The following is a 23,904-nucleotide window of genomic DNA, read 5'->3' as shown; positions in this document are numbered from 1 at the left end:
ACTATCGCGAAGATTCAAGGAGCTAGGGAGGCCATTCTGACATCTGCTATAACATGCACGGAGTTTAGGACATGATGCGGAGTGAAGTAAGCCGACAATAAATGACAGTTACTGTATGATTCTACTCAGGAGGTCCCTAGATCTCTAGATTCACAGGGACAGAGAGTGGACAGTGGGCGCCAGGGCCGGGGGAGGGAGGGGATTGGTGTCTCAGGGACACGGAGAGCGGATGGTGGGCGCTGGGGGGCCGGGGGAGGGACGGGGGTTGGTGTCTCAGGGGCACAGAGAGTGGACGGTGGGCGCCAGGGCCAGGGGAGGGAGGGGATTGGTGTCTCAGGGGCACAGAGAGTGGACGGTGGGCGCCGGGGCCGGAGGAGGGACGGGGATCGGTGTCTCAGGGACACGGAGAGCGGATGGTGGGCGCTGGGGGGCCGGGGGAGGGACGGGGGTCTGTGTCTCAGGGGAGCACAGAATGGACGGTGGGTGCCGGGGCAGGGAATGAGACTTTGGTCTCTGATTCTGAACATGAGAGCAGACCCGAGGTGTTACCGCGGGTGGCCTGCGTCACCACGGCCTGTGGGCCCACATCACTTCCCTCAGTCTTTGGGCGCTGTGCACACACACATGTACTAGGTTCTAGTGAGTTCTATGGCTGCTCTGCAAAACACAGCTCTGGGGGCGAATCCTGTTGGAAACACTGCCTGCTTTAGTTCCTTCTTGGACCCTCGGGATGCATTTTAGAACATTAAAGGTCCTGGTAAGTCCTGCAATAAGAGCCCCCTGTTTGTCCCATCAGGCATTTCCCAAACTCAACTGTACAGTCTGCCTCCAGAGTCCCGTGGAGCGCCCGTTGGGAAAGCAATGCTGAATGAACCCTGGGGCCGCCGGAGGGCTGCTGGGCCTGGGGGGGGCTGCTTTCCCCTGCAGGGGTGCTTGGAGAGGGAGCTGCTTTCACACCCCCAGCCCCCAAATTCCCAGCAGCTCCCAGGCAGATGCTCTTACCCATCCTGTAAGACACATTTTGATAAAATAGCAACGAGTCGGCATTTAAAATCAGGAGATTTCATGTAGAAATCCAGGGTTCTGTCTTCTTTTTTAGGAAGTCGTAATAATACTGCTGTAGCTAAGAGCCCCGTCCTGGGAGAGTCGCCCTCCTTCTGGTTCGTGGGCTGTAAGGCGAAGAGCAGAGGGCTTCACGCCCTTTCCAGCAGCTGAAGGTGGACGAATGGCCACCCCCACCCCAGGCCCTGCAGGCCTCCCAGAGCCATGAGGAACCCAGACACCTCCCCCCCGCCCCGCCGGCCGGGTCCCCCACCCCAGCCTCCAAGCCTTAGGGTCCCCAGGTGCCCCTGGGCACAGTCCTGAGTCCTGCCCCACCCTTACCGCAGCTTTGGTCCGTGCATTCTGGTGGGCCCCGGGCTGGCTCTCGGGGCTCGGGGTTGGGGACCCCCCCAGGCTGTCATCCTGCTGAAGGCTGCGGGTGTGTTTGTGCGTGACGTCGAGGCTCCATCTGGGAACCTGGGGCTGTGTGCGGATGAACTGGGATTTGGGGCTTGGGAGTGGACCCCGGGGGGGCTGCTGCTGGGGGCGGGGGCTGGGCGGTCCCCTCTCTTGTGGATGATCTAGCCCCCAGCCATGCCCCCCTGGGGGTGGACGCTGTGCTTCATGGCATTGCTTTCTTGCCCCGGGTGACAAGGCCGCATTCGGGGGACCCCGTCGTCAGAATGGTGCTGACCGAGGCATGGACATCGCCACGCCACATCGGCAGGAGAGACGGCCTCCCATAGGCTACCCCGACTCGGCAGGATCACAGAGCTGAGGCCTAGAGCAAAGGCCTGTGCCTCGCTCTCCCCGAGACCCTTCCAGGACCCCGTGCTGGTGGGGCTCTTCCTCCTGCGTGGGCCTGCACCCCTCATCCGTAAAATGAAAGGTGCGGCGTCTTGTTCTCCCTCCTCGTTGCAGAGAAACAAGACCTGGCCGATGGCAGGATATTCTTGTGTGAACGCAGATAAATCCCCGAAGAACATCACGGTGCCGTCCTCTGTGCCAAGACCCGCGCCAAAGGCTCCACATCTGCGTTACCGTGTTCGGTGCTCACGGCACGACCGGCGGCAGGGCCTCCAGGGACGGGAGAGTGCGGGATAAAGTAGAACACAGACTCCGGGGCCTCGGCCTGCATCGGGCTGTGTGGCCTTGGGTGCGTTCCTGAACCTCTCTGAGCTGAGGTCACCTCCGTGGTCCCGTGGGATGGGAAGGCTGCTCCCTATGGGGCCAGCGCGGCGGTCAGACACACCCCCGCTCGTGCGGGCTTGCCAAAGGAGCGCCTCCCAGCCGGTCGTGCTGGCCAGCGTCCTCTCGCTGTTACCACCGTTCACAGAGGAGCTTCCTGAGGTGCTGGGGCTGCCCTTGGTCCCATGTTTTCCCAGGGAGACTGGGACCAGCCACGGCACCCCCCCTTTCCTGCCCACCGCCCGCTGCTTGTTGTCTGACTTCAGGGAGCCAGGGACAAAGGCTGGCGGGGTGTGTCCAGCGTCCCCTCGCACGGTGTCCACCTTCCGCTGCGAACCAGTGGGACGTGCGTTGTCTCTGTAAATACAGCAGGTGTCTGTTTGTTCACCCGGGAATCATCGGATTCCTAATTTCATGGGGCCTCTCTCTCTTTCATCGCATACATCCTGGTTCTCACGGGGATCGCGTGTCATGGGTGCCCCCACGTCGCACCTCAGTGCCCTGGGGACGGTTGCGCAGGTTATGGGGGGAGCAATAACCCACCCCTCCCGGCACCCCACGTCTGTCCTGGCTTGGGGGCTCCTGCGGCGGGCCGGGCGAGCATTCCCGCACGGGCTCAGAAGCCTGGAGGGGGTGACGTTGCTGAAACGAGCTCTCGGCCTCTGCGAGGAGGAGCCGTTGTGGCTTTGATGGGTCTGGAGTGGAATTATATCCCCTCGAATAATCCACTTGCTGCATAAGCCCTCTTTGGAGTGTGCTGATATCCTCACTTTTCTGGACGTATTACTCCCTGGTTGAAACACATTTTCTTTATGTCTCACTCCAGAAAAGAATTTTTTTTCTTTTAAGAAAAAAATTTTGGTTGCAATTGCCTGGTCGTATAAATGGGTATCACTCTTTGGGGGAAAAGCAATTTGCACAATGTATGTCCAGAGCCCTACACATGTCCCGAACTTGCAGCCTGGCAGGTCCGCTCCCAGGAGTGGAAGCCAGGGGAACCGTCCACGAGAAGAAAGGTACACGTGTGCAAAGATGTTACGCAAGTCAGAAGCCAGAGCCTGCCTCTGCCGCTCTAAGGAACGTGTCCTTGTCAGGGCCGCACGCTGACTCTGCCGTCACCCCGACGCGGAGCAGGAGCTCTCCGAAAGCTGGGACAGTGGCGTGAGCGCCTTGCCAAGCCAAGTGCCAAGACCACATATCGCGTCGCCGATTCCCGAGGGTGTCCCGAGTCCTGTGACATGGGGGACTGTGGGCTGGGTTGGGAAGTGGGTGTGGCACCCGAAACGGTCTCCTCGTTGGGAAGGTTGGCCACGGGGGCTCGGCTGAGTGTTTGGGGAGACCCACTTTCGTCCCCCAGATGGAGAACCAGGTGACAGTTTCCAGTATGAAAAGCGTGGCGGTAACTCCGAACGGCTCAAGTTTTATTCAGGGGAGTACTCTGCTGACCCAGTTAGGAAATAGGACGTGGCTGGGTTTTTTAAACCGAGCGTTCGTGAGTTGAGCCAGTGCTGTGGAGACGCCTCCAGTGATCGCTAGAAGATTCTCTGTGCAGAGGCATGAGTGAGGGCCGGCAGTGGGCGCTGCTGGCTCGGGGCTGTTCCCTGGGCCAACTCGGATGCGCTGCGCCGCGGCCCCTTCCTGGGAGGGCTCGGGGGTCTTTGGGGAAGCCGCCAGGGGGATGAAGGTGGACCAGCCATTCGTCCAAGGTGGTGGAGCTTGTAGGCCCAGCTGCAGCACCAGGGAAATTGGTGAAGTCCGCAGGCGCATGCCGGGGCAGCCGGAGAGGTTGTGCCGAGAAGCGTGGATCCGGGGGCCCTGTGAGGATGTGTGGAGGCTGTTTGTCTGCTCAGGCTGCTGGAACAGACACCACAGCTGGGACTCACACAGCAGAGACTCAGCGTCTCCTAGTCCTGGAGGCTGAAAGCACACAGGTCCGAGACCCAGGGCGCCCGTGCCACCAGCCACCTATGCAGATAAGCTGCTGACCCTCTGAGTCATACTGGGACATCAGGGGAAGGTCGCCAGCCGGGCCAGCTCCTCGGAGCCTGTGTAGCAAGGGGGTCGTGCTGGCTGGCAGGAAGCTTCCAGAAAAAACACCCACCCAAAATTTTGCGTAATTGCTCGGTCACAGGCAGACGAAGTGACCGTGTGACTCGGTGCGTGGTGACTGTCCCCCTTTGACAATGGGACTCTCACCATCCCAGACAAACAAGACTCTGCACCCAGACCTGGTCCTGGGCTCTCAGGTGTGAGTCACTGACCCTCCCCCCAGGGGCCTGTCTGGTGTCCACACGCCCAGGCCAGGGACTCCTCTGAAGATGCCCCCCGGTGGGGAAGTGCCCTCCCGGTGGGCATCTGGAAAGCATCCCCTGTGGCACCTGCCTTCCCTCAAATGTGAGCTCCTGGGCTGGCTGCCAGTTAGCCGGGGGCCTCCGTCCCATCTTGTCCAGTGCCCCGGTCCTGGCTGGGGGCTGGTTCCCAGGCCAGGGCCTGAAGGCAGAGGCTCAGGCGAGGGTTGCAGGGAGGAACCTGGGCCATCTGGTGGCCGCTGGGCAGCGGGAGCCCTGCTTGCTCTCATGAGTCTCACAGCGACTGTCCTTCAGCTTTCAGACAGGACTGACTTCCTCCCCTAGCATGAAATGAGCCCTGAGCTGCCCAGAGGAGCCAGGCTCTGTGCAGCGGAGGCCCGTGTGCCTTGGAGGCTTGGACTGTGCTAGGCAAGGTGCATAGAGGTGCCCCAGGGCTCACACTCGCTCCAGAGCAGGTGCTCGCTGGCGCCGGGCTGCAGACACTCCCCTCCTGCCTGCTTCTCTCCAGCTGAAAGGGCCCCTGAAAGGGCCAAGTGCAAAGGCTGCCACCAGAACCTCGCTTACAGGCTCAGAGAGGTCATGCAGCCTGTTTGAGGTTGCACAGCCAGACCTTGGCACGGACTAAACCTGGGCTGGCAGGTTGCAGGGCCCTCACGGTAACCAGTGTGGCCTCGGGGCTCCACAGCTCACATTTTGGGCACCTCGGTCTCCCCCACGGTGTCTCCGAAAGGTCTCGGGGACGGCTCCGGCTGCCCCCGTGCAGGACGGTGCGATTTCCCCCACAGTGGCGTTTGTCTTTCCAGCTTGTGTTTTGGCCCCAAGTCAGGTGAAGGCAAGGCTGTCTTCTAATGTCGTTATGAGAGAGAGTTTCAAGTCTTTTCCTGACATAAGCTGCCGGAGATGGGCCAGTGCCACGCGAGCCAACCAGGGTGACCTGCACGTTCCTGCCACTGCGCTTGTCCATCCATGGCTTCCGTGCGGGCGGGCTGCATAGCAGAGGTCAGAGAGGCAGACGGGGTCCCAGTCTGTCCTGCAGGGGCCCCGGCATCATGGGGGAGACACGCAGACCACACTTACGTGCCTCAGGGACAGTGCAGTGCCTGGAAGAGCGCAGGGGACGCACGAGGGCCGCTCATGAGGGTAGGCGGTCATCCCCTCTGGGGGTGAAGAATGGTTTGGGCCGGCGCAGGTTCAGGGATGGCCGTCTGGGCTGTGACAGCAGCTGAGACCTGACGTGACATGCTGGGTCGGGTGGAGGCGTGGGAAGGTGTGTGAGAAGCTGCCCCGTGCATGGGCTGGGCACTGTAGAGGAGGAGGGAAATGGTGCAGACCCTCCTGGGCCACGCAGACCCCGACCGACTCCGCCGGAGCTGGTGCAGGCACCCAGGGCAGGGCTGGAATTCCAGGCCTGGGGTGTGGGGTCAGCCGCCGGGTCGTGATGGCACGAAGACAGATGCCGTGGCTTCAGAGCCAGCCCTCCTCTGGCTGGTGTGTGACCTCAGAGCAGGTCCTAATCTGCTCTGGGCCCCAGGGTGCTGCAGTGCGTAGCGAGGGCGGGCATCAGTACCCGCTGTGCTGTGGACAGGAGACAGACGGACATCACCTGCTGACACTTGCTGCGGTGGCCATTCTCCGTGTATTCCTAGACCCACATCTTTTCTACATCCCCGAGCAAGAGCAGAGCGAGCCAGGGTGTTGGCCAAGCCCCAGGGAAGCTCGCTCAGGTCCCTCAGCCTGCAGCGGGCTGACCCAAGTCTCAGAAGTGCCCCAGTGCCTGGGGGGCCGAGTGCAACCCGGTGAGACTCTGGGGCGCTGTCCTCAGCCTGCCCGGGACACCCGGCATCTACAGGCCCTGGCCTCCCCGTGTGGCCCCGGCCTTGGCTCCGTCCCCTCTGCCCAGAACAGCCCCGCCCTAATGGCTGAGTTCCAAGTGCTCTGGTGGGCTGCCCTCCTGTGCCCTCTTATCTGTAGGAAGTATGGAGGGAGAGACTGACCTCCTTGCTCTCTACATTACCAGTGACGTCAGTGCCCCTGGAATCCCGCTGCTCCTCTCATACAAGGCTGTTCCTCATTGCAGATGAGGTCCTTGGATTTTTCACCAGGGGAAACATTAGAGGGCTTTTACTCGGCTCCCTACTTGACATATAGGGAAACTGAGGCCCAGGGAGGCAGGGACTCACAGCCGAACAGAGGTGGGATGGGGACACACAGACGTCTAAGTCAGCCTATCCATTCAGCGTCCCCTACCCCCGCCGTGCCATGGGCTGGGTTCCCAGGTGAGCGTCCACCCTCCGCCCACGGGTCAGGGCACCTCTGTCTGGCTGGGACCCTGAGGGGACGTAACAGTGAGGCCGCACTGCCCTGGACAGGCCCGGGGGAGCGAGCCCTGGGACCTCCCCTAGTCTCAGCCTCCATGTGTGTAAAATGGGTGTGAACACACCACCTCACTGGGCTGTAGAGAGGACACGTGTAACGGGCCCGGTGGGGGGTGGGCGCTCAGCAATGGGAAGCCTCGGTGACGGCTCTGGGGTTCACGTCAGAGGAGCAACCATGCTGTCCCTGTCCTCAACGCCCCTCCCTCCATTTGTCCCGGATTGCTCATGCTGTCACCTGCGTCGGGAAGCCACCGGGGGTCTGTGCCCTCACCGCCCTGTGTCCGCGGCGACTCACCCGCCGGCCAGCCCACGCAAGGTCTGCTGTCCCCTCCTCCCTGCTCCCCTGCCCTTTGGGGCTGGGTTCTTCCTGGATTGGGGGTTTTCCTGATGATGGAGCCTAATAGGAACCATTCTGCCAGCTCAGCCCTGGAAGGAATTCATTTGAAGGTTAACTCGGTCACCAAGGTTTAATTAGTTCCTAAAATACAAACCAGCAGCAGGATCTGCTCACCAGGCGATGAGCCAGGTGGGGACTGACCCGCTGCTCACTCAGCACTGTTACTGGCGCTTTGCTTTCCAGGGCGTTCTGGCAGCTGCACAAGTGCCGACCAGGTAACATCTTGATCTAAAAGGTGGGGACCTGCCTTCGCACCTGCCCGTACCTCCAGCCAGGGGGACGTGCTCCGAATTCACAGAAGTCAGATTCTCGTGTTGAGGTAACTGTCTCGGGGTCTGCGAAGCCTCCCAGGCGAGATGCAAGGACACCATGGTGCCAGAAACAGTTGTTTGCCCCGGGGCCTCTCTGCCGACGTGGTCAGTGGTCGAGGCCCCCACGCTTTGACACACTCCCTGTCTCCCCGCCGGGCATACCTCCTGCCTCCAGACATGGAGACGAGGCGCTCAGAGTGTGTACGTGCAGGTGTGCGACTGGGGGGAAGCACTTCTTTGCTTAATATATGTTTATGAGCCCATGACTTGTGCCTTCCAATAATGGCAGAGCGGCTCATGTCACATGTACCCTCCTGCTGATAACAGTGACAAACTCTAGACAAAATAGTAACTACTGTTTGTAGGCTTTGGCGAGAAACCAAAGGCAGACAGAACTTGGGACCCTCGACAAAAGGGGAGTCTGCTGCATGAGATTCATATGAATGACGGATCCCCTTGACAGAAAGTGAGTTGAGTTGAGAGTTCAGTGGTTACAGGTCGGGGTCTGGGCTGCCTGAGTGGCTGGAGATAGAGGGGAGAAGTCCTAAAAAGGGAAGAGCCCAAAGTCTGCACAGGAACTCCCCCTTAAATCCTGGACTGATTTCTGAACTAGCATGTGCAGGATGAGAGTCCAAGGGTCCTAGTGGAACACAGCAACTTAAATCTCAGACAGCTGAGGAGAGACTTCAGTAGTTCCCCCACAAGAAAGACAAGTGTTAAGTTGAGCCCTGACTCGTTCGAGGAGCTTGGCAAGTACTTTGGGTTTTCTGCCAGAAACTCAGAAGGGCCCATGATGTCAGAATCTTATCGCAGGACCAAACCATCTACCCCCTGCCAAAAAAAAAAAAAAAAAAAAATACAAAACAAAACCTAAAGCCATGCCTTCACAGGATGGAGTGTTCTGCTTATCATTCTATTCCCTGCTAGACAAATTCCATGCTCTTCAGAGAAAAGTAACAATTCAGAATCTCTGTAACATTTCAATGACAGTGGCTGACACAGAGTCAGAGATGACTAGACACAAAGAAGTGGGGAGAATGGGATGTGCAGAGAACACCACAGTTAACAGGAGCAGACAAGGCAGGCGCTGAAATGCCAGTCGGGAACCTAACGTAACTAGCACGTGTCTTTACGAGCTCCCACTTTTGCTGGGTCTTGTGCTGTAGCCTGAAGATAGAAAGGTGTGCAAACCCTCTCTCCTGCCCCATGCCTTCCGGAAAGGTCCAGAGAGGGTGTTGGTGGCGGGAAGGGTTCCAGAAGCAGACCTTTCATGCAGTGAGGCCAAGTGAACCACTCAACCACCAGGTCCAGGATGGGAGGCAGGAAGGTGCCCTCTGTTTCTTTACTCCTCTGCTGAGTGAAGATAGGAAACAAACATACTTGTGAGGGTCTGAGCTCCGTGCCGGTGATGAAGGGCAGATAGGACGGACTCGGCGCCGGCCAACATTTTCCTGGAGGGAAAATACAATACAATACAAGCAACCTCATAAATACTGTGATTTCAAGTTTTGATCGATGCAGTGAAAGGAACATAAGGAGGGGCTGAGATGGAGGCCGGGAGGAAGGATGGCTAAGGCCTGCCTCTGTGGAGGTGACCTTGAGAGTGAGGGGCGGGGCTAGGAGCCAGCACGGGAAGGGCAGGTGATCCCGTCCAGTGGAGGGCCCAGGAAGGGAAGGACCAGAGGTGTGTTCAGGGCGTAGGAGGCGCTGGCAGGGGCCTGTGCAGGTGAGGGGTAGTGTGGAGGGGCGGGGCAGTGGCTGTCATGTCCAGGTCCCCCGGGGGCCCGCAAGGGCAGAGTAACGCGGTCTGCCTGTGTGGTGTCTTTGTCAGTTCGGGCTGCCCCAACAAGGCACAGCAGGCTGTTGGCTTCAACGACAGGCATTTACCCTCACGGTTCTGGAGGTCCAGGTCCCAGCGCTGGCCCATTCGGTTGCTGGTAAGGACTCTTCCTGGTCTGCAGACGGCCCCTTGCTCGCAGTGTCCTCACACGGCAGACAGATGTCACCTCCCCGTGGCTCTTCCTATTGGCACTGATCCCAGCGTGGGGGCTCCTCCCTCATGGCCCGACGCCTTCCCCCTGGGGCTGAAGGCTTCCGCAGGGGATTTGGCGGGGACACAGACGCTCCGTCCGTGGCATGTGGTCACTCTGGCCACCCTCTGGCCATCTCAGGAGCTGCCTTTAAACGGATGCCACTGCGTGGGGGACTGCCGTGTGTAACCAGCTGTCCAGCGCGGGACACACGGGGGCTTTGTGGCTGCAGGGGCTCTCTGTGTGGACCTGGCCTCTGCAGTCCAGTCCCTCCTGTCCAGAGCAGCCGGGTGAGATGGAGGCAGGGGCCCTGCAGTAAACACGTGCCCCCGTGGCTCGTGGGGAAGCCAGCAAGCGCAGTGGATGCAGCCGGTTCCTGGGCTCCCCCGCAGCTCAGACCCACTGGTCCTCCACGGAAAGTACTTTCCTCTGTACCTGGGACCCCGCAGACGTTCGCGTCTGAACGCTGGGCTCTGTCAGCTCTAACTCACTCCGGGGTGGGTGCTCAGGCCTGGAGAGGCAAGGTGATGTGCTGAGGTTACAGGCAGTAGGGGGCAGACACAGGACACGGTCCTGACTCCCCAAATCCATGCTTTGCTGCTCCTGATGGCACTCCAAGAGGCAGGTGCATTCCCCACCTCTCCGCGCTTAAGAACTTAGAGCCAGGCTTCCCATGGGGCCCATGTGAGCGAGCTGGCCATCTGTGAACGTGCCGGCCTGCTGCCCCCCGAGGCCTGCCTCCAGCCTCTGGAACTCGGGGCACCTTACTCTATGGTGGAAAACCGAGCAGAGCTCCTACCTGAGTCTCGGGGAGTCCCTCCTCCACCCTGCTGGGCCCTCCTTGTAGGGGAGGGAAGTTGGCAGGCAGTCCACATCTGCAGGGCCCTCTCAGACACCTTGCGAGCCCGGCGAGGTGGAGGCTAGCCTTCCCACTTTACAGACGGGGAAACTGAGTCCCACCTCGAGTCAGGGGCTGACCCAGGACTCAGCTCAGATTCCATCATTTGGTAACATGCCAGGGAAAAGGAACGTCAGAGTCCACTCCTGCAGAAAGGGGGTGGCCCAGCCCGGTGACATTGGGGACAGTGGCGTTTCTATTGGTGGAAGTGGTGATTGGCATGTCCCCTGCACACTTCGAGGTTTGCACCAGAGCCTCCGGACGTCCTGCCATTCCTGGGGGGGTTCTAGGGTCATTCTCGGGGGTCAGGGCTGGGCCTAAGTGGCGGGGGCAGGGCAGCAACTATGCCAGGGTCTGCAGGTGGAGGCGGGGCTGCCGGGTTCCTGCACTGCTCGCCCACTCGTCCATCCGGCTGGTCAACAGCCTACCCAAGCTGCCACGGGGCCTCAGAGGTGTGCCTGGGTCTGTCCCAGGAAGCCCTGCAGAGGAAGAAGGTGGCCCCATGCTGCAGCAGGTGCTGACTCCATCCCGGGAGCTCCCCCGGTGAGCCTGGGCGCAGGGCATACCGTGCACCCAGGGATAGGTGGGGGCTGTGGGGGAGTCTGTCGAACAGACAGGGCTGAGTGGGCGCAGGTGGCTTGCCTCAGGGCTCTGAGCCTCAGTTTCCCCTGAAGAGGCTGTCAGAAGGGCCACCTAGGTGGCTTGTGCTGGCCTTGCCCCCACACCTCCTGGTCAGTGCAGTGTGCTGGGCACATGATGTTTGTAGGACTCGGAGGTGAAGGCCGAGCTGCAGAGAGGAAAGGGTAGGAGGCTGATCCTTGTACAGTGCTCCTTGGGGACACCCCCCTGTGGTCAGCCCCCGGTTCAACACCCCCAAACCCTCCTCCCTGCCCCCTGTGACCTTAGCCTGAATCACTGTGTCGGGAAACTGATCCCTCCCCGGGAAGAGACCTGGACCCTGTGGGGCTTCGGGGCACCCCGTGTCGGGTGCCCTTCGCCCATATCATCCACGGGGCTCAATGGATCCTCCAGGAGCTCAGTTTCCCTCAATGGCCCTGGCTGCCGGGAACGTTACAAGTGCTGCTGACACCTACATCTTTGTTCAAAGATAACCCCGCATTATTGCCGAGATGCCTTTTTATATCTCGCGTTATTTATAAAAGTATGATTCATTTAACAATTATTGTGAGATGGAGAAAGGTTGCAGTTATCTAAAGCTACGCGGAAAGGAAGCAGGGTCTGCTGTTCGGGATGAGGGGGGGTGGGCAGGAAGATCCGGGTCCAGCCCACACCTGCCCAGACCGGCCGCCTCCCTGTGCCTGGCTCGGCCGCACGCTCTCGCTCTTGGCATTTGGTTTTAGCTTCTGTAAGATGACGTGGCGGGTGCGGCTGGTGGGACACGGCGACCCTCTGGAGACCCCGTGGACGCCCTCTCTGAGAAGAGGTTGGAGTCACCTCCGTGAGCTTGTGTTGAGGAGAAAAAGACTCAGTTTCTGCCTCTGTTTATCCAGCCCAATCTCCATGCCAGCCTGCGCTCCCTTCTCCCCACCCGCACAAACAGGAAGTGAGGCCAGGCCACTTGAGAAGAGAAGGGAAACAGCCCCCATCTGGAATTCAGGGTGTTGGAGAATTCACGCCCGAGCCCCAGCCTCGTCGGCTCTGTTGGCCGGGCTCCCGGCGGCAAGCGAGGGACCCATCCGACACGTTGATGCAAGACAGGAAGGTCATGGCACGCCCAGAAGGCCAGTCTGGTGTCCAGCTGCGCCCCGCTCTGGGGAGCTAGCATGTCCCCGACAGGATGCTCGTCCACACCCACCGGCTCCGTCCGCCTGCGTCAGAGCTCTGCGGTGCACGCGGCTGCCTCCAGCCCCGGCAGCCGGGAAAGCTGAAGGAATGAGCCGGGGCTCCCTGCAGCCCCCCAGGCAGGCAGAACTCCGGCCTGACCGACATCCGGTACACCTGTCCTTGGGGGCTGGCCTCCTCTGGGGCCTCCGAGGGGTGGGGGCGGCGGATGGCAGGACGGTGCAGAGAAGTGAGGTGGCTACAGGCCCCAGGCGGCTTCGGCACACCCGAGGAGGCCTGGTGAACCTGGAAAAGCGCCTCGGGGTGCTCAGAACAAAGTAGAAGCCGGCGTCACCAGCTCTCTCTTTGTTGGTTCATTCACGAGTCTGTCATTCACATCCCGAGCTGGAGGGAGCAGCTTGCAGGGTGACGGGGGAGCTGGGCGTCAACCCTGCATTCGGGGAGCTCGAAGGCCCCAAGGAGGGCTCTCTGTGGCTGGATCAGGGCTCCTTACAGGCACGGGGCAGGGTTGGGGCAGGGAGAAGGCCTTGCTGTCTGCTGGCAGATTTTTGGAATTAAACGCATTTGTTTAGTGACCGCTGCCAATCCTGAAGTCCAGACACCGTCGGACTTGCCGTGTGGCTTGCCCCTCATGACCATCCTGGGAGGTGGCAGCGTTCACACCCCATGTGATGGGTGAGAGATGACTTTCCCGGGCCCACAGAGCTGGGAAGTGGTCAGACAAGGCCTCGTCCCCAGAAGGTCAGCGCCCCCCTCCCCCAGCCCGTGCGCTTCAAGTGAGAGTTCAGCGGGTCACAGCCAGTGCTGGGAATGAGATGGGTCATTCCCACCTACAGATGGGGAAAGCGATGCCAGGGGCGCCTGGGCAGCCCACCGCCACTGAGGGAGTAAGACGCAGAGCTAGCCGCTACCTCAGATGGCTGGCATGCCCCGTCCGGCTCTGTCCCTGCACCCGGCGTCAGACCCCGGCAGGGGGAGGCGGGCCGATCGTGGGCACCGGACGGGCGCTGATCCCAAGACCCAGCGGCGCACCAGACGCTTCCTGAGGCGTGTTTACCACACCTGGCGCGTCGTTCCTGCCAGGACTTCGGAGCGCCTTGAAATGTTCTGATGTGCGAAGAGCCTTTTTTTATACGAGAAATGAAATTATTTTCAGCCTGTTGTCAGGCAGTTGTCAAAAGACACGGCAAATAAAGGGCTTCGAGCGGGAGGGTTTGGGAGAGCCCATCAGAGCTCGAGGCAGGTTTGTGGGGCGCCGAGGCTGAAGCCGGCCGGGGCCCATGCGGCTGGGAGGCCGGGGCTGGAGGGGCTGGCTTTGGGGGGTTTTATTCTTTATTGTTTATTTACGTATTTATTATTTGTGTTTCTTAACCAGGGGCAGGCACCAGAGTTGGGCTGGGTGGGACAAGCTGGTGGCCGAAGGGCCTGGCTAGGAGGCTGACAGTTTGGGGTTCATTTTGGGGTGACCCTCTCCCTCCTGGAAGGGGTATGGAAGGGCCTCCATCTGATTTTCTCATGCTTTTTCATCTGTCCATGGACGTCAAACATGCCCCACTCAAAGGACGCTCACCTGCCGTTTGGGGTGGGTGGGCGAGCAGGTGGACGGACTCACCACGTAGCCTCCCGACTCCCTCTGCCTGCCACCTGCCTCACCCCAGCCATCCTGGGGCATCCGGGCTGTGACATCTACCAGCCTACAGCCGCGGGGCAGGGGAGTCTGACCCCCATGGACATCGCTCATCTCATCCAGGGAGTCTGGGAGCCTGATGGGGACTCCACCAGAAGGTTCCGGCTGTCTGAGGCCCATCCCGGGATCTCTGGAAGCCTCGAGGAGAAACGAGTGTTCACATTTTATCCTCCACCTTTTGTCTCAGTTTTTCTCCTGGCCCAGCCTCTCAGATGTCGTCCAGCAGCTCGTCCAGGAGGTGGACACAGTGTGAGCGGATTCCTGGGCTCTCTGCAGCAGACCCAGGGCGTGTGTGCCTCCCTCTGTCCCTGCTGCCCCAGCTTTCCAGAGAGGCTCGGCTCAAACTGGGTGTGGGGGCCTCGTGGTTTGATCGTAAAGGGCGGGATATCTGTCTGTCCTGGAGGGCAGCTGATGTGGACAGCCTGTGTCTGGCAGCAGGAATGCTCCATGCGTGTGACGTGTGAGGCCACAGTGGGAGGGTCCAGACCCAAAGCACAGCCACAGGACGGGATTCCGGCAGGACGCCTCCCGTCCCAACCTCGCAGGCAGGCGGGCGTCATGTGCACACGCCCACGGAGGACAGATCAAGCGCATAGGAGCTGGTGTCGCTGGTGGCCCCAGCCCATCCATCTCCAGGGACGGTTTGCACAGAAAAGCAGGGCCCAGAGCACAGAGTGCAAATGCCACTGAGGAGACACCTGACTGTGCATCTGTCGGGGCAAAACCTGTGCTTCTAGTGCCACGCCTCTACCTTCCAGTTAGTGTGTGGCAGGCATGAGCCTGTTTCTGTGTGAAGGGACAGAAGACTCGTACACGTGGGCCCAGCACCAGCATTCACCTCCGCGGTGCGGAGGCCGCAGCTTGTGTCTGAGAGTGAGAACCACGGTACTTAGGTAGTGAGCTCTCTGTCACTGGAGGTATTCAAGGAGCGCATGCCTGCCAGTGGGGAGGAGGCCTCAGATGGGTGGGATCGGGAGGCGGGATTTCCGTGGGGCAGAGCCCAGTCCGACAGAGCGACTGTTCCAAGTTTCTGTGAATGCGTTACTGAGCTTCCCGGCAGTGCATTAAAGGGACGGGAGGCGTGTAGAAAAGAATCCTGTGGCTAAGGGGTGTTTCCTGCAGTTCCTCAAATCCTATTATGTCCTGTTAGGTCTTGTTCCCCTAACTGGCCCCCCGTGCAGCCCGAGAGGGAGACCGGGGATCTTTTCTGTCCTGTTCGCTGCTGCGTCCGTCCGTGGCCTACACGGAGCCTGCGATTCACCAGCCCAGGTGGGGTCAGCGGTAGACGTGGCGTGGAGAGCCCGGCTGCCCCCTGCCCCCAGCCAGCCGCCTCTGTGCTGGTCATGGGCCTCTGGGCCTCATCTTGGCGAGGCTCCCTTCTCGGCGCCGGTCCCAGGGCCCCACCGTCCCTGACTCTGCTCCGGCTTTGTGGGCAAGGACGTCGTGAGCCGTGGTTGCTGCCTATGCAAGCAACAGGGGAGGCTGTGCTGGGGCTTCCCCGTCTGGGCCACGTGTAATGCTGTCTGGGGATCTCCTGCTCTCCAGCACGGGGAGAGGGCTCCGTCTCGTTCCCTGCCTTCTCAAGGTAGGAAAGATGCAGGTTTTTCCACAGTCGTGCCCCAGGGAGCCGCTTCTTCCCCATGCCCTTCATCCAAGGTCAACAGCAGGGGCGCAGAGATTGTCTCCAGCGGCAGCACTGGCCTTTGGCGAGGTGCCACCCCCACCAACCCTGGCACACACACCCTCCACTCTGTGGCTGGCAGTGAGGATTGGCGAGGGAACTTGGCTCGGGGTGAGGCTCCGTGCTTCTGGGAGGGTATCGACCAGAGACAGATGGAGGAGGGTTGAGCAGCGCCGAGCCTCCCACTCTCCCAGAGGGTTCCCTGAGCTTTGGCGAGCTCTCAGGGCTCACGTGGCAGGGCCCAGCCTCTGCAGAGGGGCTCCCCCGCTGTGCCGTCTCTGTGGCCTCCCGTCCCGGCCAGGGCGGGCACCTGGCCTGTGGCCAGCCCAGCCCCAGGAACCAGGACACCACCACGTTGCAGACCCTAGCACGTCTGTCCCTGGGGGGGCACGGTACTGGTGTCCCCGAGTGGGAGCAGCTGTGTCCTCGTTGGTGACACTCTGCACCCGAGGGAAGAGTGTCCAGAAACGGTTCAGCCTTGCCCCACGTGTGCACAGACACGGAGCTCTGCCAGCACCACCTCTGCCCCCCAAGGATGTGAATCAGGAGAGCAGTCGGTGGGGTCTCTGATGATAAAACCTGCCAACGGCAGATGCGTTTCTTAGGGCGCGTCTCAGGAGCGGCTTGCGCCCCGTCATGTGGATTTGCGTCCCGGGTGGTGGGGCGAGGGGTCACCTAGGGCTGAGTTCGGGTGCAGCTGAGTGACTTGGGGCGCTGTGGGTGTTAAGTGGGAGACAGTGCTTAAATGAGCAGCTACTTCAGGGCCTGCACTGGCCGTCCTTCCCCGCCGCACGGAGAGGCCACTGGGCCAGGCGCCCGACCCCTCGGGCCGTCCTTCCAAGGCAGATGCCTGCTGCTCCTAGCGCTGCCGTTTTTGTCGACCCAAAGTATGTCGACCACATGGAATTCCACTGACACGTTCCCGTTGCTTTTTCCTCATCCCGTCTCATCTCGCGCGCTCTCTCTCTCTCTCTTTTTAATTTCGGAAGCAGTTCTCTTGGCAACGGAGAAAACGCACACTTAATTACAGCCGAACAGCAGGGGCATCGGGCAACGGAACCAGCTCCCCGGGATGCTCCATTTCATTTTCGGGAAGCCCTCTGTCCTTATCTAGAAACAGCCCCGCGCACCTGCCGCAGAGCACGCGGCCCCTTCTCTGGGCGCTCCTCCGATAGGACTTTCCTGGAGTCTCCCAGACTTCTCTCGGGGTGGAAATGCTCAGGACACGTGCACAGGGGCTCTGAAGACACCCGTTTTGATCAGCCGCCTGGAATCAGGGCGCGCCAGGGCTCGGTGGCAGTTGTGCTCTCTCTCTCTCTTTAAAAAAGAGAAAGAGAAGGGGAGGGGGGAGGAAATCCTGTTTTCTCCAGGGTAATTACCACGATGGGGTGAGCCGGAGAAGGAATAGGTCCTTGTGTCTGATTCCTTCCAGCGGAAATCTGGGTCACGCTCAGCAATTCCAGAATGCCGGCGAGGGCTGCCCAGTTAATGTGGGGCTGGCGTGAGCCTTCTCTGGAGCCGAGTGTGTCGTCTTGACTCGCTCGCCGCATCTGCTAGCGGACAAACGGCGTTAGAGGCAACTTGGCTTTTTCTTTTAAAAATAAAATTTGCGGAACGCACGGCGCGTTCTGTTTCGCACCCGGTGCATCTGAGCAGAAGCGGCTGGAGCGGCAGCCCGACTTGGCTCAGACGGCCGGGGCTCAGGCTCGCGGCTGCCTCCGGTGTTCCCCGGCCGCGGGCTCGAGGATGCCTGACTCGTGTTCACCCTCCTCCCAGAGGCACTGATCACAAAAGCAGAGTAGCGCTGCTCACATGACAGGTGCCGGCAGAGACAGCGGGGTTTGAGAGCAGCCCCAGTCTACGCTCGGTTGGTTCCCAGCTGACAGACAGAATATGGGGTGGGCTTTGTCACCAGCACGCTGGGTATGGCATGCCCAGCTATGCTCGGAAGCACGCAGTGCCCAGACGCCCGCCGCCGCTCCCCGGGTCCGAGCCGCTCCAGCGCCGAGGGGCCGGGCTGCCCTCCTCTCCTTCCTCCCTTCCGAGAAGGTTATATAATGAGCGGACTGCTGCCAAAGTCGGAGGGAAAATGAAGTCTTTGTTAAATGCCTTCACCAAGAAGGAAGGTAAGGAAGAGCTGTCGGGAGCGCGGTGCATGGGAATTAGCAGTTTCTGACTGATTCTCCGGGGGAGCGGGGGACTCCGGTCCCTCCCAAAATTGCTGGTTGTCCCTTCTCATCACGGAAGGGAATAATTACTTCGGGGGCGCGATCGGGCTTTGTTGTAGTTGGTCTGGGATTCGCACGCGCTCGAAGGTGCGGTTTTATTTCACGGTCCTCCCAAGTCCCCAGCCCCTTGCACAATTGCATTCCGGAATGTGCCTCCATGGTGACCGTGCCGGAGGCCACGTTGGGAACTAAGTCCTATGGAAAATCAAGGAAGTTTTGACTCGTCTGCCCGCTTCCTGGGGGCTGTGGGGCACCTGCTGGGGCGCGAGGAAGGTCAGGACACACTGCTGGCCGTGCCGGCAGGGCGGACGCTCCCCGAACCACTCCTCGGCTCCCGTTGGCCGCCCGGGGTGGCGTTTTCCTGGAGTGGATGCAGATACGGTGGGGCAGACTCTGGGTGCAGAGGATTTTTGTCATACCTTGTGTGATTTCTATTGTGGAAAAAAAACGTATAAATAAATACATGGAAGACAGCTAAGAAAATATCCGCCCACTAAGAGTTTGCAGATTGCCTGAAAGAAGGAAACAGTTGGGTGGAATATTAATCATTTTCAGACAGGAAAAGAGTTATTTTTACCCTTTTCACCAAAAAAAAAAAAAAAAATCAACATTTCCACGGATGGCTCCAGTTACTTTGTCAGACAGAGAACTCTCGCTTTATGAAATCTGGTTTATGGAGACATGACTTTGGAGGAATTAGGAAGGTGCTTGCCAGCCCCAAGCCATAAAATAAACATGGGAGAAATTTCCAATTACCTGCACGGGGCACGAATTTAACGCGAGTGTTGGTAATTAAGCGAGCTGATTGTCGTTGGAATGCTCGCCCTGCCGCTACCTCTGCGTGCCGGTTCATACCCCACCTGATCCTCAGGGCAGGGTGTGTTCGCAAACGCCCCGGCTTCCGCATCCCTTGATCTTCCCCGGGCAGCGGTCCCGAATTCCCACCGCGGCCCAAGCCCCCGCTGGGAAAGCCGCCTTCAGCCCGTGTCTTGGGAATTTCTATAAAGAACAGCCTTTGTCCACGCTCCTTTTCTTGCATTATTAACCCAGATTCACCTTCTGGTACTTCAGTTTTTGTAACCCGTGCACAGCAGGGAAATGTGACTTGGAGTTCATTCGGTGTCCGTTCTGTTCTTTCGTAGACCTCTCTCCCCTTGGAGTCTTAGGCATCGGCAGGACCCCCTCCCCCAGTTTCTGTTAAGGGCATTAGTCCTTTACAGTTATATTGGTCAGAAAGAGACCCAGCGGCCTCATCAGGGAAGCTGGAGGCTTGGCAGGCGTTCATGTCACAGAATGCACGCGTTTCCCTGTCGGGAGTGTCCCTGTGGAGCTGGGGTGTCCCCTCCCCACGGGTTGTGTGAGCCCTGGCCTCTCCTCAGATGCGGGGGGCGGGGAGGATGGTCCAGGAGGCCCAGGGCCCCATCACCCTTTCTGCCTGATGTGTCTGCGGGAGGGGCTGGCTTTCTCGCTGTGATTCAGCCCTCTAGCCGACAGTCTCTGTGCATGGAAGGTTCCCACCCTCTTGGTCTGTGCGGCCATTTGCCCTCTGTGAGGTCTCTCGGTCCCCCCACCCCGTCGTCAGGCAGGTGTCAGGTCACCCCAGAGCACCCACCAGCAGGTGCATTTTTCAAACCCTAAAGAATGAGCGCTCAGTCCTTGCAGGGGTCATTTCTGGCCTCCATCTGCCTGGAGGGAGTGACCGATGTGGTTCTCCCTCACGACCAGCAAAATGCAAACTCAGGGATTTTCCCCAAAGTGAGATTTTTCTAGCAGGTGCAGCCAGGCCTTGCTGATTCGCCGGTGGACCGAGCCTCTTGAGAGGGCAGCCTCTTGGGCTCTAGAGCCAGGGCTCCACGGGGGACACCGTCGGCCTTTCCCTTCGCCCGCCTCTCTCCCAGCCAGGCTGGCCCTTCTGAGTTCATGTCCTTGGAGGAATTCAGAGCCGGACACAGCTCCAGCTCGCGAGCCCTGGCTGTGTCCAGGGAAGCTTCATAGCGGGAACAGGTTGGAACGGGCACAGGCTGCCGCAGGGAAAATAGGACCTCCCAACATGTCCATTCCCAAATCTCACCAACTGCTCAGAACGCGGATTCCCAGTGCGCGTCCTGAACCCCGTGCCGTCTCTGCGCGGCTTCTCCAGGTTGGTTCCATGTCTGCCTTCCCGGGATTGCCCTGCAGCCTGGCAAGGCGGTGAAGGGGTACACTGGGTCACGGCTGCCTCACTGGAGCCCTGCCAGCGCCACCTTGTCCCCCAGCACTCTCTGCCAGTGCCACCTCTTCCCCAGGGCTCCCTGTGGGCCCACCTCTGCCCCCAGGATCTCTGCCCACGCTACTCTGTCCCTGTGCGCTCTGCTGCCCCACGTGGTCATGGGTCGGTGGCAGGGGTTGATGGGGGCGCCCAGGCTCTGGGAAGGGCGCACCTGTCCTTCGCTTTCGTGAAGTACTTCACCGCAGCCTCTGACCTTGGGCAGCGGGATGGTGGACTGTCCAGGGCTCTGTCCTGGACCACCCATGATGTTCTTCCCCTTCGAGACGCTAGGACTCCCACTCCAGCCCAGCTCACCCGGAGGATGCGTGCTTTCTGCTGCCCTCAGCGCTGGTCTGTGCAGTGGCGGCCCTGGCCTCGGGCAGCACAGACTCAAGAGCCCACGCGCTCAGCCTCGTTCCAGAGCTTGCAGACCCCGTGGTCAGCGGGAAGCTGCCTGGGTGTCAGGCCCTCGCTTCCAGGGGCATCAGCATCTTCTCGGGTGGCCTGGCCGGCTGCTTTCCTTGACATGCATCTTCTGAGAAAGGACACTTTCTATTTCTGGCTCCAGCCCTCGGAGCAACCCGGAGTGGCTGCAGTGTGGATGCCGGTCCTCACGGTCCCTGTGGGCAGTGTCCTCATTCTGCGTCCCTGGGCATGCTGAACTCGGCAGAGTGAGGGCCTCGCCTCTGGTCTCGAACTTCATAGGAAGACAAACGGGGCGTGCTCACGCCTTCCTGTTGCGCACTGCTGGGCCCCAGTGTGATGGGTGGAGAAAGCAGCCTGCTCGGTCCTGAAGGAGCCCACCTCTGAACGGTACTCGGAGGGCCATGTGTGTGTCCTGGGGCAGCTGCAACAAAGACCCAGAGGTGGACTCACTGCAGGACTCACTGGCCGCGGTCCCGGAGGCCGACGCCCGAGATGCAGGCGTGGGCAGGCAGGGCGGGGTCCCCCCGAGGCCTCTCTCCTCGTGTGTGGACGGCCGTGCTCTCCCTGGGTCCTCACGGGGTCGTCCCTCTGTGCGTGTCTGTGTCCTGATGTCCTCTTCCTGTAATGACCCCAGTCACACTGGATCAGGGCCACCCTGGTGACCTCATGGTACCTTGATCACCTCTGTAAAGGCCCATCTCCAGATACTGTCTCAGGCACCAGGGTTAGGGCTCCGACACATGCATGTCAGGGGGACCCGGTCCTGCCCCTACCAGGGGCCCAGTGCAGGTGGTGGCGAGGAGGAACTCTGTGTCCCGAGCACGTCGTGAGGCCCTCACGCGTGTCTCTGCTGCTGAAGGAGCGGGCCCTGGCCCGGATGGAAGTCGGAGCCCAAGCCCCTTCCATCTCAAGCATTAGCTCGAGCCTCCGTGAAACGGAGACGTGCTCCGTGTCCACCTGGTCTCTGCTTCTATGTCGGGGCGGGCTCTGCACATGGCGGGGGGGGGGGGGCGGCGGGGGCTCCGTGCACCCCCGCCCTGCACCGCCCGTGCCGGGCGTGCACTCACCCGCCTCTCCTTGTTCTCTCCGACTCAGTGCCCTTCCGAGAGGCCCCGGCGTACTCCAACCGCCGGCGGCGGCCCCCCAACACGCTGGCCGCCCCCCGGGTCCTGCTGCGCTCCAACAGTGACAACAACCTCAACGCCAGCACGCCCGACTGGGCCGTCTGCTCCGCCACCTCCCACCGCAGTCTCTCACCCCAGCTGCTGCAGCAGACGCCCGGCAAGCCCGAGGGGGCCGCCAGGACCCTTGGGAGCTACGCCCCCGGGCCCCGCAGCCGGTCCCCGTCGCTCAACAGGCTGGGCGGTGCCGGCGAGGATGGCAAGAGGCCCCAGCAGTCCTGGCACATCGGGTAAGGAGTGGCCGTGGTTGGCGGGTGTTGGCAAGGAGCCGGGGGCTCCCGAGGGCACTGGGAGAGGAAGCCCTCCCTGCACCGTGGCTCCTGGTTTCTAGGGTTCACGGCACGCCCACGGGTTGGCCAGGATGCCTGTTTTATTCCAGCCTGGATGTCCGGTCGCCTGCGTGAGCACGTGCCCATGATGACCGCCCGGGGCAGGTGTAGGGGGCGGGGTCGAGCTCCTGGCCGAGGGGGGGGGTTGGGGCTGGGGCTGGCGTCGGGGGCCTCATTTTCCTTCTGTGTGCATTGGATTCTGGGTTCTGAAAGTGAAATGTGAACAGAGAGGGAGCTAAGGCCGCCAGCCTGCCCGTTGCCGAGAGTTCCTCCAAGTACCGCTTTCACTGCCAACGCGCCTGGTCCGGAATTAAAGCTCACGCTTGGGCTCCGGGCCCTGGCCCCCTTGCTGTCGCTCCAGCACGTTCTCCACATGGTCGTGCCCTTTCAGAATTGTTCACATGAGGATGGGTCTTTCGGGGGGGTGGGCTCACGGCTGGGGCCCCAGGGTGCCGGGCTTAGCGCTGGCTACAGCCATGAAAGCAGCCCCGGCGTCCGGCCTTGCCAGTCCCACTGTGCGCTCCGTCTCGGGCCCAGGCCCTGGTCCTCGTGCTACGGCTTGCTGGCCCCTTCCCTCCTGGGTCCTCATTCCTGCACCTGTGCCGTGGGGTTCTCAAGTGTTTGTCGCCTTCAGCCACGGTGGCCCGGGAAGGCCCACTGACCGGTGTTTCCCTGGCCGGCACAGGGCTCTGGCCCCCTTACGTCCAGCACGTCACCAGATCCCCCTTTCCCCTTGCTCATTCCCGCTCCCTCCCAGGCCTGCTGAGTGAGGCCTGCCGACGCCTCGGCTTACGTCTGTGATGCTGGGGAGGTGGGGCACCTGCTGCTTGGGGGCTCTGTCCTGCAGCTTCTGCGTCTTCCGAGTGGGGTGCAGGCGGGCAGCCCGGGTGGGAGGGGGCGACGGTGCTTCACGTGGTCCCGGCAGGAGGCTGACGGCTGTGATCGTGAACAGCGGTGGCCAAGTCTCCGGATCGGGAGAATGTTCCCGTGGGAACCACGTCTCCCGGCTCCTGCATAGGGTCTCGGGCTTGAGGCTCTGGATGCCGGCCCACCCCAAGCCCGCAGCCACGCCTCAGCCCCAGCCACTGCCCACCCGTCTCGTGCTCCAAACGGTGAGATCCAGTTTCTGGCTCTGGTCTAGATTCTCGCTCTGGGTCGCCCCGAGGGAGAAGTCCCAGGTGCTAAGAACAGTTTAAAACTAAATTAAAGGCCTCCCCTGAGGAGGCAAATTCCACTTCACACCATTCACTGGAATTATGACTGTAATTTTGAGAAGAGTGTGTCCCCTTCCTCTAGCACGAAATCTAATAAGGGACAGAGGGTGGTGTGGCCGGGGACCGCAACCCCACACACAGAACAGTGCTTGTGAAGGGAGGAAAGCCACCGGGGTGCCTTGCTGGGGCCCCGCCTGGCTGTCCCCCATGTCCTGTGCGGGTGCGTGTGGGGCCATCACGGCGCCTGTCCCGAGCCTTGCTGCTGGGACCTCTGGGCACCTGTTCTGCGCTCTGCCCTGGGCTGCTGACTTGACACTTGGAGCTTCATCGACACAGTGGGTGTCGTGAAAAGACTGGCCGCCGGGGTTGTTTTTAAGACTCAGTGAGTGAATTTGTGCCCGTACCTCACAGCAGTACCATGCTGGCCCTCAGACGAAGCTCAGATCTGCATCTAGCCCAAAAAAGGCACTTAGCCAGTTCTGTTTCCTTTGTCACCCAGAGCCCTGGGCAGGGGGACCAACCATCCAGGTTTGCCCGGGACCCCAGGATTGCCCCCAC

General features: G+C 60.7%; 1 protein-coding gene across 7 annotated transcripts in view; it reads left to right on the top strand.

Moving 5' to 3' along the window:
- The window catches only part of SHANK2 (SH3 and multiple ankyrin repeat domains 2), a 503,557-nt gene that overhangs the window by 206,531 nt on the left and 273,122 nt on the right, over positions 1–23,904 (top strand). For all 7 annotated transcript variants that reach the window (XM_087855105.1, XM_045775905.2, XM_087855101.1 and 4 more), the window contains one exon: positions 21,718–22,033. In XM_087855105.1, the coding sequence (XP_087711231.1) occupies positions 21,718–22,033 (316 nt within the window). The remainder of the gene's footprint in view (positions 1–21,717; positions 22,034–23,904) is intronic.

This window comes from Ursus americanus, chromosome 24 (assembly GCF_024610735.1).
Source record: "Ursus americanus isolate L20-20 chromosome 24, mUrsAme1.1.p, whole genome shotgun sequence".
Taxonomy (NCBI): domain Eukaryota; kingdom Metazoa; phylum Chordata; class Mammalia; order Carnivora; family Ursidae; genus Ursus; species Ursus americanus.
Note: the sequence above shows the minus strand (reverse complement) of the source record. Positions and strands in the feature narration are given on the sequence as shown.